Source organism: Durio zibethinus, chromosome 4 (assembly GCF_047325235.1).
Source record: "Durio zibethinus cultivar Kanyao isolate XHJ-2024 chromosome 4, ASM4732523v1, whole genome shotgun sequence".
NCBI classification, from domain to species: domain Eukaryota; kingdom Viridiplantae; phylum Streptophyta; class Magnoliopsida; order Malvales; family Malvaceae; genus Durio; species Durio zibethinus.
The window spans coordinates 1155593-1173701 of record NC_143165.1 but is presented as its reverse complement, the minus strand read 5'-3'; the positions used below and the strand labels follow the sequence as shown (position 1 = coordinate 1173701).

Below are 18109 nucleotides of genomic sequence, written 5' to 3'. Positions count from 1 at the left end.
TCTGCCAAATCCTTTCATATCATTATCAGCTTGATCCAAAAAAAATAAATCATCCATTGAAATCACACCTAAGGGGCATCCAAACAAAAACCCATGTCTTTAATCACTGTAATAGCTTAAAATTAAGAGAATCTTTTCGATTTCCAAAGAAAAAAAAGAACCTAGCATTTTCTAGGTGAGGATGAAAGCTCGAAGAAGGCAATGGAAAGTTTGAGTTTGCATAGAACCACTGGTAAAAACCTTTCACACCCTTTTTGGCTTCTTTGAACCACTGTCTTTCTTATCCTCAGCAGCCTTTTTCCTGTCCTTCCTCTCCCTCTTCTTCAATGCAGTCATGTGAGCCTTAAGAATGGTGGCGTAAGAAGCTTGGAAGCGCTGGTGATCCTTAGCTCCAACCTGACCAACAAAAAGGATTAATAGAAGGTCAGTCTGGCTAACCAATAACAGATTGACTTCCACAAGAACAAATAGCTCTTTCCATAAGGACATGCATGTGAATGCTATTACATGATCATTTTGGTTTTTTTTTTTTTTTTATATATATTCTTTCTTTCTTTTATATTTTACATACAAATCCTTCGGTACATTGCAAAATAACATTTCTTGCCAATATTTACGTTTCAAAATTAAAAAAAAAAAAAAAAGAAACTATACAACTAAAGGCTCATCTACCATAACAGTCAGTCATAACTGATGGGATGGCTAACACTTCTAAAGCCACAAAATTTAATGCTTCAAATTGGTTACTTACACAGCAAGTTACAACCTAAGGCAGCTAACGAATTGGAAAGCAACTTGGTTTCCTCCCAAAGGCAGATACTTTTATTTGGCAAAATCACATGAATCACCTCATTTTCACTTTCTTAAACATCAAGTTCTCAGCGTTGTAGTATAAATTATTAACTAATTATAATTACCAATAATTTGCAAATAGAAATTAACAGTGGTAATGTCAAAAGAAATTCAGTAAACTATTGTAAGGATATTGCTATTTATATTTATTTCAGTGTTATCACCTTATCAATATATATATATATATATATATAGTGCCTTGACAAATTTATCATTCAAGCAAAGACAATTCGTAATAGTCACATACCATTTTTAAAATAAAAGATTCAATTCCAAAAATCTCCCATCTTAAGAAAATAAGAAACCATTCACTAAAGAAACTATAATTTTGTAAAGTTTTTATTTTTGCAATAAATACTTTTTATTAGAAAAATATTGACTTTTTTTACTCCATTCAAATGTTTTAAATATATAAAACTTGACATAGTTCAATATTGATTTATCGTACAAAATATAAGTTTTGTCATACTGAATGATGACTGGTCATGGGAGCATTTTTGCAGAATTAATGAAGTTGTTAAATAACAGCAATTATGCATGAAGGTAGGCCCTGCAGATGTATGAAGCAAATCTTGGGATAAAAGACATTGTTGCATTTAGTCAGTACAAGCCCAAAATCTTTCATCATTTTCCACTCATACATGAGACAAAAACCTATGAAACTATAAAAACCTCATACCTAACATCCTTTCAAGTTTCAACACTGAATGAGTGCATCAGTTATTCAGGAGCCTACCTGATTTTGCCTCCTAAGGGGCATATAAGGAAAGTAAGCTATTCCATTGAATGCCAAACTATTAGGCATCTGGCAAGATCACAATTCTTACAAAAAGCAGATGAAGTCAATTAGATGCTTTTTTTATTACCACCTAGCAGGTCAAAATCTACTTATAAGCTTTACTATACTGCTAAAATATAAGTTTCTCTTTTCCTATAAAGATAAAAAGGATATAGTGCAAAAGGGAGTCACACCAAATCGATCATTTGACACAAAAAATCATACCTAGTGTAGGCACAAATCATATCCAAAGCAATCAAGAGTGCTATATAGTCCATAATACCTGAATTACACAACTCAAACCAGAGTTTCCAATGGATATGTTCTACTCTTCCACGGAGATCACATTTGGTTTATGCCACATATGACAACAAGTGACTCATTTTTAAGAGCAATTCAACCGACTTAACCAATGTATCCAATTCCATCCGATCAGGCAAATGCAATGTTGCATTAAAACAATAGTTTTATCCATGGCATAAACAACTGTAGGAATTATGAAACCAAACATGAAAAAACTAAATACAGTAAGAAAAAAGGGAGTACCGAAGTAGAAATTGTCTTTTTGCCATCGGTTGCACGAATAAGACATCGGTATTCAATGGTTTGTCCAGCAGTCTTCATTTTGTTCCTTTGAACCTTAGATTTCAAGGATGCTATGGAACATGAAAATTGAGAGCATTAATGAAAAAAAAAAAATCCAATATACAAGACATCCCCAAGAAAAAAAAAAGACCAATAATAATAAAAAAACAAATTGGGAAATTCTTACATCGTTTTAGAGTAACCCAAACAGAACCTGTCTCAGTGCTGCGCTCAAACATGCTTTTCAGTTCATTAAGAAACGGGTCTGGTTGTAGAAGAACCTTGAAAGAAAAAAATTAAATATAAAAATCAGCAGAAATAAGATCAAATGCCCTAAAAAAAAAAAAAGAAACGAACAATTAACAACCAATCCAATTACACTAAATCAAAACCCCAAACATATATAAATTCAAAAAACAATAAAACCCTTTGCGATTAAACAAAAGCCCAATAATTTTTTCTTTGTTTTTAAGAATTTAGAGAAAAGAAGAAAAACCCAGAAAAATAAACAAAATAATGAAAAAGAGGGATCAAGAGTTACCATGATTAAGGCTTTGATTGAGATTCAAAACCAAAACTAAAAGAAGCAATCGTTTGCTGCAGGTTGAAGGAGGAGGGTAACGGCAGAGAAAGAAGAATCAAGTACAGACTAAGTACATCCTTTTTCTCAATCTGAAAAGCTCAAAGCAGACATTGAGCTCAAGCGTTTTTATATTGGCCATAATAAAAAAATAGAAACAAAAATTTTTGTTTTCAGCTTTTACTTAATTTAAAGTTTTCTGGGCCTTCAAAAAGAAATTTATGGGCCTTTTGTGATAAAATAAACAAAAAGATTTATGGGCTTAGCTTCTTAAATTAATTGGGCGAAAAACAAAAAAAATACTTATTTGACACCAATTTGGTTTTTTTCTTTTATTTCACTTGTTTATTTATTATTATTTTATAAATTATTAGTGAAATTTTCAAATTTTATAAGTATTTTTTGAGTGATAAGGGGTTTTTAGGTTTTACTCAAGACATTTTTTTTCCTGACCAATGTAAACAAGCTTATTTTTATCACGTTTAATAAATTTATGAAAAATTATCTTTTCACATTTTTTGAAAGAATTTGAGCTTGTGCGCTTGAAAGAAACAAACTCTCTTATCACTTAAGAGTCAAAATCTAATAAGGTAAGTATTGATATCAAGGTTCTAGCTGCAAATTTTCTTCATCCAAAAGGAGTGTACGTGTTTCATTTTTATCTTATTTTCTTATTATTATGATTTTTTTAATAACTAAAGCTATAGTTTGGAGATAACAAAAAAAAAAAAAAGATATTGAAATTTAAATTTTAAATTTATCAAATGACACATTTTAAAGATAACTGCATGAATCACGTTGATTTTGAGACAGTAAAAAAGTAGTGCTTTGGCTATCATCTCCTACAAGGGTTGTGATCAAGCTAATACTCATGGCATGCTCAGAAATAATTAGTCTCCAAATAGAATATCCATGAATCTTATTCTGGAAATAATAGTTCAACATCCCAAAAGTACACATTGGAAAGATACTAGTCAAAGTGTTGTATATATTGCTCAATTCGTTTATTCAAGTTGAATGACTGCATCAAAGCTAAATTTTTCATCTGGTTCGAACATCTCTTCAAGATCTTCTAAACTTTGCTCAACTCTCAAATCTTTACCAACGGCTAGTCTTTCCTGCAACAAGTTAATGAACATAAAATTCAGGTGAAAAACCAACATTCAAAGAGGCGTCCATTGAAAGAGGAAGCCCTGATCTGCTGTGAAAATGTGAAAAGTAAAGAAAACCCATGAAGAGTTAGTTTCATTTGATCAAGGTCGTCACTACAAGAACAATAAAATCTTTTCTGAAATATTCAATTTGGTGACATTCTGACGAGGCATGTTTAATGTGGTGCTTCTCTCTAACTTGTAGAGCCTCAAATCTTCATTTTAGTAAAACAAAAGTGGTTTTTGTGGAAAAGGCAGAAATTTATCAAATTCAACAATATGACTGATAATCCACTTATGTCCATAATTCTCCAATGGTACCTTGAACATTAAGGTCTGTTTTTCAATTATCTGATATCTTGATTTAAGTTACCATCAAAACATACAAATTCAAACCAATTTAAACACTTATACGAGCTTAACACGTATGGTAACACGAGAGTGATAACTGCTTACCTTTTCAACATATTCAGCTACAGTTGAGTTAATTACTTTTGTGATTACTTGCTCATAAACTTTTGAAGCTCCAAGAACTTCTAATAAAATGTCTCTTGGTATCTGCCAGACACAATTGAAAAGGATGTAATTGTCAAAAGTTGATCAACCAAAAAGGGTTATGCAACAAGCTCGCACTTGCAGCCACACACACAGAGTATTTATGTTTTTATCTAGTTATAGAGTTCCACAAATATCATCCATGTACATGCTATATAGAGTGTAACCATTTTATGAAATGCTAGCACTTAAAAGAAAAACATCATTATATGACTAATTGTAATTAAATGAAGTTATCGAAGTAAATCCTTAGATATTAGAACTTACATTTGGTGTTTTTCCTGCCAGGCCCCAAAGTATCATTGCAGGACAAATCAACCAATGGAGTGGTCATAGAAAACGTCAGCAATTTATTAATAGGAGAGAAAGTATAATAAAATACAACAATAACAACGACAAACTAAGCCTTATATCTCATAACTCTACGATTAGCTGTATGAAAGGCCAAAAAAAGAATCATGTTAAGTCGTAGTTTTGAATCTTCTTGCACCACTCATTTCTATTAATAACAGCCTTTTCATCTACTTCTTTACCCTCATATCATTTCTTATTACTTGCATCCACGTCTTTCATGGATGCAAGTATAATAAAACTAGAAAATATAATAAAATACAACTAGAAAATGTAATGTCAAGAAAATAAGGCAATTCTAAATGCAATGAAAGTCCTTGATTCTAAGTTTCAGGTCAATAAGTATATGTTTATTTGAAATTCCTTAAGATTGGTTCTTCTTTGGTTAAATCTCAACTTTGCAAACCATTTTCATTCTCATAAAGGATTATACCATTCCTCCCTACTGATTTGAGGCTTTTTACTGGCAATTACTAATTTGCAGATGCAATACTCTGGCTGCACCAAAATAAATAAAAGTATAAAAGACCAACCAACTATAACCCAATGGGAGAACAATGCTTTTGAAAGAATATCATACAGCAAAATTAACAATATCATAGGATTAATGACAGCTGACTACTTTCTTTGCTGATGGGAGAGAAATGGTCACATCAGCACAGAAGAACATAAGGTGCAAAGACGCATTCAACAAGCTGCTAGTAGCAAATGCCATATATATGGTTTACAAGGTGCTCTTCCATGCTAACATGATGCAATCAAACCCTCAAGTAACATTAAGATGCATTTGGAAAACCAAGAAAAAGTGCTTATTCATTAGAAATAAAATAGTACCTCCCTTTACTCTTCGAAAACCTGGGATTGGCTGGGCAGCAGCAACCATTTTGTCAAACACATCATTAAAAATTGCTCGTGTCTTGGCTCCTGATACCTCAACTCTTATCTAGTTCAAGAAAGTTATGCAATAGCTTAGGTTAATATTCAAAGCCATACCAATTGCCTTTAAATGGCAGCATAAACTTCTCTTTAAATGTCAGCCACCTCTTTGCATGATTATTATGCTTCACTTCCAACTTGAAACATCATTTCTATTTCACATTACCCCAAAATATAAAATAATTTGTACCTTTAGCTCTCTGCTCTTTTTGGTACCAGTAGCAGTAACAATGAAGTCTTCAAACTGTAAAGAAACTCCAACATCTTCCACATCTAATCAAGTTGAATAAAAAAGTGACGCGATATCTAAAATAGAACTAGGAAGCACATAAAAGAAAAAAAAATTGTACTAGGACTAGAAAGAGAATTTATCAGCTTCTGCACCTGATGATACAGCATGAGTGGTATGAAGACATACTTGTCTTTCCCTGAAAGAAAAGGGACTTTTAATTTTAGAATAGAAAAGGATAATGTCAAGTTTTAGCTGGTACTCATTCAAAGTGAAGTTGAATACAAGAATTCGCAAAGAAAAGGAATGGACTTAATCAAAACTTAAAACAAGTTGAAAGACAAAGGCCTCTGAATATGAGTCAGGAAATTAATGAAACAAACAAAGTGCTTCTTGAATTGAAACCTATAAGGCTTTTAAAGATAGAAAATGAGTGAGTCCACTTGGTTGTTCACCTTAAAACTTTTCTGAATAGTGGAAAATTTACTAAAAAAACAGCTTTCTCCTTTCAAAATATCAGATATCAGATATACAACTATGAATTAAAAGTTTATATGGCTATATCTAGTAACTGCCAAGTGCTGACAACAACAAAATTTATCGACTCTAGAATATGGTGCAATGAAAGTTCAACATGTTGTAAAGCAAGCATATGTAGATGTGTGATAAATAGCAGCATCGAGCAGACCATACTCACTTAAGTCACAAACTCCACAAATGAAGTCAGCGTTGGACATAAATAAAATAATTATAAATAGTCAAAATAAGCTGTTTTCTTGATACAATGGAAAAAGCCAGATATTGATTATCCTAGGTGCTATATTTCACAAAGTCTCTAAGAATTCTAAATACAGTACATAAACACATATTTGTCCCTGACCCAACTTAATCAATTTGGAGAGCAGTCCTTTGAGTATCATCGCAACTAATACAAAGTGAAGAAAGACAGTTCTTTCAGAGGAAATATTTCGGATTAAATTGCAGGTCTTTTAGAGGAAATATTTCGGATTACAAGCTAAGGTTTAAGCTTAAGCAGTGAAATAAAAGTACCTTCCCTGGGATTTTAGAGCTCTGTATCGTATTCGAGGAGGAAAACATGCTCTCTTACAAGAAAGATTAGGAAAAAAGACATCCTCTACATGTTTATAGCTAATAATCTGCAAGACAAGAAAAAAAGGTAATAGGCTAACCAACCCATGAGATAAATGCTTTTGTATATAAGAGATTTACACAAGAGTCGAATTCCACTACTGCATTAAAGGCAATTGAAAATTGATGAAAACGAAAGTGTGCAGTATTCTGGGGGATTTTGTCTTAAACAAAATCTCTACTTGAAACTATGGGTGTAAATGTTACATCAATGTTCGCAAGCTATTTCGGTTTGATTAGGATAAAACTTGAATTTGTCTTGATCATTGTTGAATAGAGCTCGAGCCTAAGTAGTTCAACTTATTGAGCGAATTGAATTGGAGCATCCTATTACCTAACTCAAATAGCTCACGAGTCTAATCAAGCTTTTAAATTTTAATATATTTTTATTATTTTAATTAAAAAATTACTATTTTACCTTTACGTATATATCAATTTGAGATCAAATTTGAGCTCAAATATATAATTGAGCTTGAAATCAAGCATGAGAATCGAGAGCTTATTTTATTAAACGAACCTAATCAAGCGAGTTTGAGTAATTCGATTTTTATCTTTAATCGAGTTCGAATTTGAAAATTAAAGCTCGAAAAAGGTTGAACCAAGTTTCGAGCAACGAATTTCAAATCTAGCTCAAGCTCAAGCTCAAGGTTCTTACTGTATCGACTTTGTTTGGCTCAGTTACTCCCCTACCTAGAAACAAGACACCCAAACAATAAGTGATTATCAAGAGCAGCAATTTGCATTAGCTCCCTTTATTTAACAAACTAAAAGCTTTAGCCTCCTTTTCTCTAACACCATCATTTTCCTCTAAAATCAAAAGATTCCTTTGCTATTGCACGCCAATTGTATGTAAAAAAGCCTCGACAAAAAACCATTTTTTCCAGTTGTATTGTTAAAAGCAGGCACAAGAGTAATACCCAAAGAGGAATTAAACGAGATAAAGGCTGATAACTACATTAACTACTTGAAAAACTTCGACCCAAATGATTTTGCAGCAATTTAAACAAGAAGAAAAGAGCATTACTTTGCCATATGAAAATAAAGTAAAAATTAGTTTTTTTTTAAAGAAAAAAAATCACAAGTGGGTAATTTCAAGTGATCGACTAAACATGAAAATGAAAGCGTAAAATCATGAGAAAAAATTAAAAAAATAGAGAGTCCACTTTACCTTGGGGTTTAAACTCAACCAAAGGCTCTTAACGGCTATTTCCATTATCCTCTTTTTCTCCTTCTTTGCTTATTATTATTATTTCGCCAGTTGTCTTTGCTTTGTTATAGCCTAAACGGTGCGCTTTATCTTCCCGCCATAGAGGGTTTTCTCAAACGACATCGTTTCTTCTCAAACCGTGATCCATATTATCCATTTATCTTCTGCTCTCAGTCCCCGTTCTCTTCAAATTAAGTTTTTTTTTTTTAATATAGTATTTGCTTTGAACAGAAGAAATGGCGTTTACAAGCATGGCAACAATTTCTTTCAATTTCCATAATTTTTATAATCTTCGAGTAAGAGAAAAAAAACCCATAATTTCTCTATAATTAATGCAATATTAACTTATTTTTTAATTAATTTTCCACTTTTTTTTCCTGTTTTCAAATGGAAGCATGTCTCTTTTAGTAGCTGTTGCTGCTGCTTTAACAGAACAATCAAGTTTCACTACAACCAGCAAATTCGGAGTCACAAGTGAGTCAGATTTTTACTTTTTTTTTTTGCTAATATTTTTAAAAGTCTTTTTGTTGTTAATTTATTGAATTTAATCTTGGAATTGTTAGCTATACGAGGAAGCCAATATCTGCACTTGCTTCAGGTGAATTTCAGCTTTTATTTAATTTCCCAAACATTTTTTTAAAATTTTTCCATGATTAATTGAGTGAATAATTTAAATAATTTGATGATGTTGGTGTTGAATGTTAATGTTATTAGGTTTGGAGGCATCAATTTCAGATGCAGATGACAATGTGATAGCCTTGAAAGATGCTAAGATTGTTGTCGAGTCTAGAGACGAGAATAAGATACAGGTGAAACCGAAAAACATGCATTTTTGTCTATGTTAATGTGACTACATAACATTCATGCATTTTTATTGGGTTAATATGTAATTTGGTCTCTAACCTTGTTTCCTTCAACGATTTATTACTTACAAAAAAAAAAAAATTATGATTACATATTAGAACTTTGTTTCCGTCAAACATTTTGAACTATTGAAGTCAAAATGCTGATGTGGAAAATGCTGACCAATAAAAATGTGTCAGACAACATGATATTATTTGTTGTTTTTTAGCCACATCAGGTAACCGTTGACAGAATTAGTGTGTGGGACAAAATGCTCAACAAAAACAAAGTTCTGATATCTAATAATGAATTTTTTTCTATAGGTAACGAATCATAAAAAATGATATAATTCAGGGGCTAAACCATAGATTAACCTATTTTTATTTTGTGGTTAAAGTTGGAGCAAAACTGTCTGAATGGCTTTAGCTAAAATAAGAAAATTTCAAACACTTGTATATGAGCATGTTCTTCTTGGCTAGTTCTGGCTCAAGCGGCTTGTTGGATGCAGTTTTGCTAAATGGTTCTGAAGCATGCATATCAGTTCATTGGTATCTTAGAATGCAATTCTTTTAATTAGGCACATCTGTGTTAATTGGGGATTGAAATACTATTATCTGCATGCTCTTGCTATTTGCACCAAAATGTTCTCATGATAGGGTGAAATTAATTGCTGGAACCATGTTCAAAGAAATCCTGAAGTCTTGCTTTTCGTGCCTGAGCAATCCACCTTTTTAAAACTATTGACAGCAATGATGTGAATTTGTTGATTTTGGACGTTCATCTGTGCATATGTCAAGTTTTTTGAGGAATAATTCTCTTGGTTTTCTCCTGCCAGCTTAGAGTGGATGTTACTGGGGTTGAGACACAAAAGGCATTTAATAAGGTTTTGACAGATTTGGCTCGTCAAGCGCCGCCAATTCCTGGATTTCGTAAAGAGAAGGGAGGTAATTCATTGATGCAATTGTATATAGATTAAGCTCCTATTCATAGTGATTCACTTCAAGTCTTGATTAAATTAAGCTAATTTACATGTCTTTCCAAGAATAAGAAACAGTGATACGTTTATTTGTAAATTACTGTTGGAGTTTGACTAATCTCTGTGTGTGTGTGCATATTTATTTAAATTATGCACCATTGTAATGGTTTAAGGATAATGGTAAAGGGCTTAATATTTTGATAGGATTTAGGGTCATCAAGTTAATTGTCATGGCTAAGTGTTGATTAATTACCTGTTGCTAGCAACGCATGTTTATTTGCAGGATGTCAATTTTCTATTCTGATGGTACCTACCATTTCCCATTTGTTCATGAATTTGCTACTCTATGCAATTTCCAAAGCCAACCCTAATTCTGACTTTATTGTATTTTTTTGTTCGGCACTAATGCAGGAAAAACAACGAAGGTGAGAGGCTTTCTACTATTAAAACTTTTCAGATTTGTCATTTGACCTCGCTTTTTGCCATCATGTTTGTTAGTAAGTTATTTTGTGATCAGTTTTAGTGAGTAATATCTATAAAAAAAGTACTATAGAAAATGGAAATGGAAATGAAAATAGACCCAATTTTTTATAGTTCTTGAACATTTATATATTAGATCTCACTATCAAGAGAACCTTGCTACGATGAAAAATTCTGAAATTTAAGCTGTGATTTTTTTTTTTTTGGTACAAAGAAGGCTGTATGAACACCAGACCTAGGAGCAGGGAAAGAGGTTGCAGGTGATGGAATTCAAACTGTAGACCTGTTGGATGCCATCTCTTAAGAGTGGCTACATAAATCAATTGAGTTATGCAAGCAGTGAAGTTTGATAACAATGAAGTTATGCAAGAGCACTGTTCTTATATCAACTTATGAACCTATTGTATAGAAATTTGCCCTTGTTATGTTGCGTCTGCATTGTTGTAAAACAATACTCATTGGATAAATTTGGCAGGTCCCAAAGAGTTTCCTGTTACAAATTCTTGGTGAAGACCGTGTCACCAAGTTTGTCATCAAAGAAATAGTTACCTCAACTGTAGCTGATTATGTAAAGGAGGCAGGTTATTTCGACCAATATTTTACCTTCAACTTTTCTGTAAAGCTCAAATTAACTCTTGCTCCTCTTCTGAAACAGGAAAATCTGAATGTGAAAGACAAGAAGGTTAGCACAAGCCAAACAACAGAAGAGCTCAAAGTTTCATTTTCTCCTGGAAAGGAATTTGGATTTAATGCGGTGATCGAGTTAGAAGAATCCGAAAATTGATAGGTTAACATTTCTTACTTTCTCCTAAGTTTTTAGGCTAATTGGTTTTTACAATGAGAGATCAAGTGAGTTTTTGGCCAAAGTTTCATGTAATATATATGTTTGCCACTTGAACATGAATGGAAACCAAGCCAAATGGAATTGTATTTTGTAAGTTGAATGTGAATGGAAATTGAACAAAACTGAGTTGGTTGATTTGAGTGTATTTGATAGAATTTATGTTCTTGGAGAACTTTACATTTTGCAACAAAAAAAGGAAACAATAGGAAATACCAACTCTCTTACCACAACCAAGGCAATGAGAAATATTACTTTAATTCTGTCTTTGAAGCTGCAAATTTTCTAGCAAGCCAAACACCATCCTACAATGCTTCTGCAATTTTCACAGCAATTCTACGGAACAAGCAAAATCCACCTTTATGGATGAAGATGCCATGACTATTTTGCCAACTGTGAAAATATTGGCCAAGGGATTCCTGATGTTTAGTCGGGTCGACATTTGCTTCAACAGAGAAAGGCACAACCTCGTTACAAGCAGCAAACGCAGTTGGAGGCACTGTGGCTAGAAGAACCACAGCCATTGCAGCAAAGACAAAGGCAAGCTTCTTGCAGTACACCATTTCTCTTACTAGATTTGATCATCTGTTGGATAGTTATAGGTTTGATGTTCTTTGCATATATACATTAATGAGTTAGCAAAATAGAGATATAACATGTGAATTGCATGGCATATTGAATGAAATTTTTTATTTTTCTAGGCTTCATAAGCCCAATTGTAGGGCTCTCATCATATTGAATGGTGCGTTTTATAACTATATTCCTAACTTTAATCAGTGGGAACGCAACCAACTGGATCAAAGAAAAGCACATATATTTTTCTATCTATCTATCTACATTTATGTGACAAACTTTTATTTTTATGTATTCATTCACGATTTCTCTTGGCTTCTCTTCTGATCTTGTAGTAGATCAAATAAATTTTTGGTTTTGTGTTTTAACTTGTAGTAGATCATATTCTGTATGTCAGAAAAGGGGACATGATATTATTGATAAATCTTTGTCTTTTACTCAAGGCTCCATCGCAGTTCATCTTAATCCAGCTTAGCCTATCCACTTTTCATCTTCCACAATGGAGAATGATAAATCTTTGTTTAGATAACATGTGCTTTCTCTTTATTTTTCATTATTACAACATGCTCTTATTATTATATATACTTGCAAAAATAATAGTTTTACTGAGAATTTACTGTGTTGAATGGTTGAACGATACAGGGTCATTTGAGAAATTCTAGAAAGGAGTTAATGGCTCCCAAAAGTTTTAGATGAAATCATCAATACGATACTAGCTGCTATGTACCATTTCGTAAATGACCATGACTTGGTTTTTGCTGCAGGTTGGATGACCTTTCACACCATGAAATCACTACTACAATGTATTTCTTTGCATTTACAAAGGTAGAGACCGTCGACAACTGTGTAATCTAATAGAGACTGTCAGCAGTATTTTCGATTTTTGAATCAAGTTGATGAGTTAGGCCGACATGAATTTATGAGGCCACGTCAGCTTTGTCATTTCATAAGCCTACTTATTAAGCCCTCTTAGATGCTAACTTGTCATTCCATAATTAGGTGATTAATGTCTAACTCAACTCAACCTATCAAGTCATCTTAATCCTAAAGCTAATCTCGAGCAACTTAATTTGTCTAAAACTCCCACCTTACAGGTATAAATGGCACCTTCCAGTAACCATACAATCCATTTTGCTCTCTTATATTTCATTACGATCTCCTCCTTATTTTTTTCTTTGACCGATTTATGATTTAAGTGGTGGGGCACAAACGTTAAAAATACTCCCAACTTTTATCTTTAATAGTTCTCTTTCCCTTTCTTCTATTTTCAGGATTTTACTCGGAAAAGAGCAGCTTCACACCAACACTAATCATCAGAATTCAAATCTTGCCAATCTTAATTATTAAAAAAATAGAGACCAAATTCGAGCATTCGACTTAGTTAATTGGTGCATGATTGAAAAGGAAGAGACCCACCATAACCATCAAGGTCCACACAACAGAAATCATTTAGAAGCTCTTTCAATTGCGTTGTGTTGGAGAGAGAAAGAGAGAGAGAGAGGATGGCCTCACTGAACTCCCCCAACTCAACTCCATACTGCCCAACCTTTGCAATAAGAGAAACAACTCATCACAAAAAGATGGCCTCACTAGACACTCCAAACCACTCTTTTTCAATAACAGAAACTACAGTTCAAAGCTTCTTTAGAAGCATCTCCACTAAAGAAACCTCCTTCAATGGCTTCCATTTCTCTCCACCTCGTTACAGCACTCCTACTCTATCCTCACCTCTCTGCACGTTCAACCCCACCCCTTCTCTCCACACCGTCACACCTGACACTTCCTATAAATGCCTATCTTCAGTCCTTAAAAAAGATGGTCAGATTTTAGCCATAGCCATCTCAAATGGGATCATTTACACTGGCTCTGATACCAACTTGATACGCATATGGAAGTTGCCTGAGTTCGCAGAGTGTGGAGTGCTAAAGACTAAGGCATGCACTGTTGTTGCACTAGCAGTGTCCCGTGAAAGGCTTTTTGCAGCCTGTGGTGATACCAAGATTCGGGTGTGGCAAAGAACGTGGGATGGTACGTTGAAGCATGTCAAGTTGGCAACGATCCCGACGACCGGAGGCTATGTCCGGAGGTACATTTCCGGTAAAGATAAGATGGTAATGTGCTATAGCTATGACTTAATTTGTTGTATGCATTTATGGTATTTTTTGTTTTAGCAATTATAATTAGCTTTGTTGTGAGGGTAAGTTTACTGGAGGAAAATGGTGGGAAAATTTTAAATAAAGTTTTTAAAGTAAAATTCATGAAATTTTTAATTAAAAATGATTAAAGTAAAAGAAAAATTGAAAATTAAAATTGATAAATTAAAAGATCTTATTCTATAAATCAATTATACAAAATTTGAAAAAATTTTAATATATTTTTTAGATAAATATTTTTAATAAAAAATTTTAATAAAATTTTTATTGTATCTTTTAAATTTAAATTATAAATTATATTTTTAATATTTCTTAAATATTATTAATTTTCACATTAAATTCTATCAATTTATAAGGTTTTTTTTATTAATGTTCATTAAAAGATTAAAAAAATACACAAACTTTATATAAATAAATTCATCTTAGTTTTGTCCCATAAGTTTAAAGGAACCTTTAAGATAAAGAGACTGAACGCTCAGCAAGCATATAAGATTGGTTACAAATCTGTTAATTTAAATATTATATGTAATATGATATGAAAACAATATAAAAATATAAAATGATATTATATAAAATTTTAAAAAAATTATATAAATTTAAAAATATATATTTCATATTTAACATATGAACAAAATTATAACATAATATTTTTATACCTATATTACAAAAAATAGACACGACATGAATTCAAACCCTAGTCAAGATACAAAATTTATTATGTCTATAGATATTGGTAATGTCCTTTATGATCATAATTGCACTAATCTCCGAAATTTTTGGCTAAATTAAAGCCGGTACTGTTAGGGTTAGACATTTCTATGTTTAATGGCAGATGAAAATGGCGGATGAAGGGGGTAGTCATAGTCATAGCTCAAAGCAATTAAGGTAGCACACCAACCATTTATTTATACTACAGAAACAGACATTACTTCCTATTCTCTCTCTATATAAATGTATACATAGATCTGGTTGGAAAGATTGAAATGAAAATTTCATATGATTAAAGCTTTGTCTCAGAAAGGTGTAGCTGATATACTGCTTTCAACAGAATTTTCCCATTTCTTGTTGGGTTCATAAATAAGGAAATTTCAATTGAATGAGAATTAATGCGTCAGTTCATGAAATTAATAATTTTCTGATTTTTTATTTTTACTATTTTATAGACAGCATTTGTGAGTTCTTTCAGTTAAGAGTGTGAATTCGAATTGGTTATAAGACTGCAGAAAAAATATTTTTTTGTGAATTTATTAAAAACAATGTAAATAATTATGTTTGAACCGATATGATAGAAAAAAGATGTATGGGTAAAATTAGAACCGTAGATAAATCGAACATAGGCGAATGAACAAATATATATAATTTGTTCATTTATTTTTAGAGGTATTTGGATTTGATTTGAGTTTGGTAAAAAAAATTGTTTTATTGTTTTAGTTTAATTCGTTTAAATGGTAGGATGTTCATAATTTATATTCATTTTGATTAAGTTAAACAATCTCATTTATTAATATAAAATGAGTATATTTTCAAACATATATAAATGAACATTTTCATAAACAATAAATAAATCATAATCTTATAAATTTAAACAAATAAACCTTAAATAAATATAAACGAACCTAAAAGAATATTAACAAATTTTAAAACAAGATTAAAGTAAAAAATAAAAATATAATTTTGTTATTATTATAAATGAACAATAAATAAACAAGTTTTAAATGAACTTTAAACGATCTTGTTAACGAACATAAACCGATCAAATAAATCTCTATTCGTATTCCATTCATTTAATAAATGAATGTAAAATATTATTCAAAATCGTTTATTAAACTTAATAAACGAATACGAATATAAACAAATAGAAACCAAATATATTCATAAACGATTTGTTGAAAACCATATTCATTTACACTTATAAACAAAACTCAAAAATCCCCTACTACTCAACAAAAAATAAAAATAATACTAATGTTCTATCAATTGTTGTGCATTCTTAATTTAATTCTCCTTTTTTTAACAAAAAGTAAGTTTTTCATTACAATTTTCTACTTCATACATTACATAATCTGTCTCTTCTTATTGGAAATATGACATTAACTTGTTCAATTAATTTGCAGATGAGGCATATGGGGCCAATAACATCACTAGCAATCAACACATCAGATAACATTCTATACTCAGCTTCCCTTGATAGAACTGTGAAAGTTTGGAGAATATCAGACCTCAAGTGCATTGAAAACATCCCAGCACATTCACAACCAATCAATGCTATTATTGTGGCTGATGATGGAATACTCTACACTGCCTCTGATGATGCCACCGTCAGAGTTTGGCGGCGAAACTTTTCTAGAGGGGAGTGGCCACATTCACTTATGGTAACCCTCCCAGCCAAATCCTCACCTGTTAAAACTCTAACTCTAACTGCAGATGGGGGAGTGTTATATGGAGGGTGTACTGATGGATACATATATTACTGGTTCAAGGGCTGGCTGTCAGGCCAACTGCAGTACGGTGGCGCTCTCCAGGGTCACACTCATGCAGTTATGTGCCTAGCCAGTGTGTCTAATTATGTGATTAGTGGCTCAGCTGACTCATCTTGCCGGGTTTGGACGAGGGAACAAGATGGTCAACATGTATGTCTAGCAGTTTTACTAGGCCATAGAGGACCAATCAGATGTGTTACTGCATTTTTGGGGCATTCAGGGGAGGAGGTTGAGGATGGTTGCACAATCTGCACTGGCAGTCTTGATGGAGTCCTCAAGGTATGGCGCCTAACACGTACAAAAAGTGCAAGTGGAAACTACGTAAAAAATGATTGTTTTGGGTTGGACGATGGAGTTTAAGTAATTTGTGTTCGGAGAATACAGTATAATTCTTAATCACAAGACTGCAAGCAATATTTTCTGTTTGTTTATACTGGTTATCAAAATTTTGTTGTATACTAATAAGCAATAGACTCGTAGATGGGAAAGCTTTATATAAAGTTACATTGAAATTCGCAAATTTTTTTAATTAAAAATGAGAAAATAAAAATTTAAATAGAAAATTTAAATCAATAGATCAAAAGATTTCATCATATTCAATGTAAATTTTTTTTAAAAGAATTTTAATAAATTTTGATATATTTATTAAATAGACATTTTTAATAAGTATTGATATAATTTTTACCGTTAAATAAATATCGATAAAATTTAAATTATAAATAATAATTTTAATTAATTTTACATATTATTTATCTTTATATTAAACTTTATTAATCTATTGATTTAATTTTTTATTAAAATTTTTATTAAATCATTTTAAAAAATAAAACTTTCACAAATGTTACTTAAATAATTTCTTGTAAGTTTTATCCTCCCCTGGATACCTGTAAATGGCAGTTTGTTTTGCTAGTAGATATTTAAAGCCAAAAAAAATTTCTGGTGAGGACCCTTGATATTTCAGATATCAGTTTTCAAATTCACCAACGGATGATTGGTTTAAGTGGTAAAAAGTGTACTTTTTATTATTTGGGTTCAAATCATTTTAAAAGCCATGAAAATATAATTTTTCATATATTTATTAAATTCAACGTAAATAAATCTTGTTGAACCGATAAAAAAACTATGAGTCGAAGCTCAAAAACTCATTACTGCTTAAAATAAGCCTTCGGGTTCCATGAATAGCAGCCAACAAGGCAAATGGTTAATTTGGTCTACTTGGTGTGTTTGACTTTATCATTTATTTATTAAGTTTAATTTGGTACAATGGTCAGGATGCAAGGAGGTGAGGGCACTGAATCCTAGACTTGTATCTCCTCAACCTCTAACAAGTGTATGCCCTTGTGTACCATGACATGGTTGCATGATCTAGCTACATTTTTCTATCTCTCCT

At 31.9% G+C, this 18109-nt stretch overlaps 4 protein-coding genes across 6 annotated transcripts; 2 read left to right on the top strand and 2 right to left on the bottom strand.

The window, feature by feature from the left end:
- On the bottom strand, positions 1-2949 carry LOC111288412 (Signal recognition particle, SRP9/SRP14 subunit). Its single transcript, XM_022879294.2, has 4 exons — positions 2757-2949; positions 2403-2496; positions 2177-2286; positions 1-396 (listed from the first exon to the last, which is right to left on the bottom strand). Exons 1-4 carry the CDS (start codon positions 2757-2759, stop codon positions 244-246), a joined length of 360 nt encoding a protein of 119 aa, XP_022735029.1. The 5' UTR covers positions 2760-2949; the 3' UTR covers positions 1-243.
- A 723-nt stretch (positions 2950-3672) lies between these two features.
- LOC111287590 (uncharacterized) lies at positions 3673-8457 on the bottom strand. The gene is made up of 8 exons (XM_022878233.2): positions 8335-8457; positions 7068-7174; positions 6173-6216; positions 5979-6061; positions 5687-5795; positions 4769-4782; positions 4403-4504; positions 3673-3913 (listed from the first exon to the last, which is right to left on the bottom strand). The coding sequence occupies exons 1-8, from the start codon at positions 8377-8379 to the stop codon at positions 3800-3802; spliced, it is 618 nt and encodes a 205-aa protein (XP_022733968.2). The 5' UTR covers positions 8380-8457; the 3' UTR covers positions 3673-3799.
- A 60-nt stretch (positions 8458-8517) lies between these two features.
- LOC111287700 (uncharacterized) lies at positions 8518-12067 on the top strand. 3 transcript variants are annotated; one of them, XM_089758953.1, is made up of 9 exons: positions 8518-8669; positions 8768-8847; positions 8937-8971; positions 9088-9182; positions 10052-10160; positions 10604-10617; positions 11148-11249; positions 11328-11459; positions 11845-12067. In XM_089758953.1, the coding sequence occupies exons 1-8, from the start codon at positions 8610-8612 to the stop codon at positions 11454-11456; spliced, it is 624 nt and encodes a 207-aa protein (XP_089615079.1). In that variant the 5' UTR covers positions 8518-8609; the 3' UTR covers positions 11457-11459; positions 11845-12067. The 3 variants fall into 3 exon arrangements, with proteins under 3 accessions (XP_089615079.1, XP_089615078.1, XP_022734106.2); XM_089758952.1 differs by having other exon boundaries at positions 11788-12067; XM_022878371.2 differs by lacking the exon at positions 11845-12067 and having other exon boundaries at positions 8519-8669; positions 11328-11651.
- A 1060-nt stretch (positions 12068-13127) lies between these two features.
- On the top strand, positions 13128-17254 carry LOC111288337 (protein JINGUBANG-like). Its single transcript, XM_022879183.2, has 2 exons — positions 13128-14197; positions 16354-17254. The coding sequence occupies exons 1-2, from the start codon at positions 13589-13591 to the stop codon at positions 17077-17079; spliced, it is 1335 nt and encodes a 444-aa protein (XP_022734918.2). The 5' UTR covers positions 13128-13588; the 3' UTR covers positions 17080-17254.
- The last annotated feature ends 855 nt before the right edge of the window (positions 17255-18109 follow it).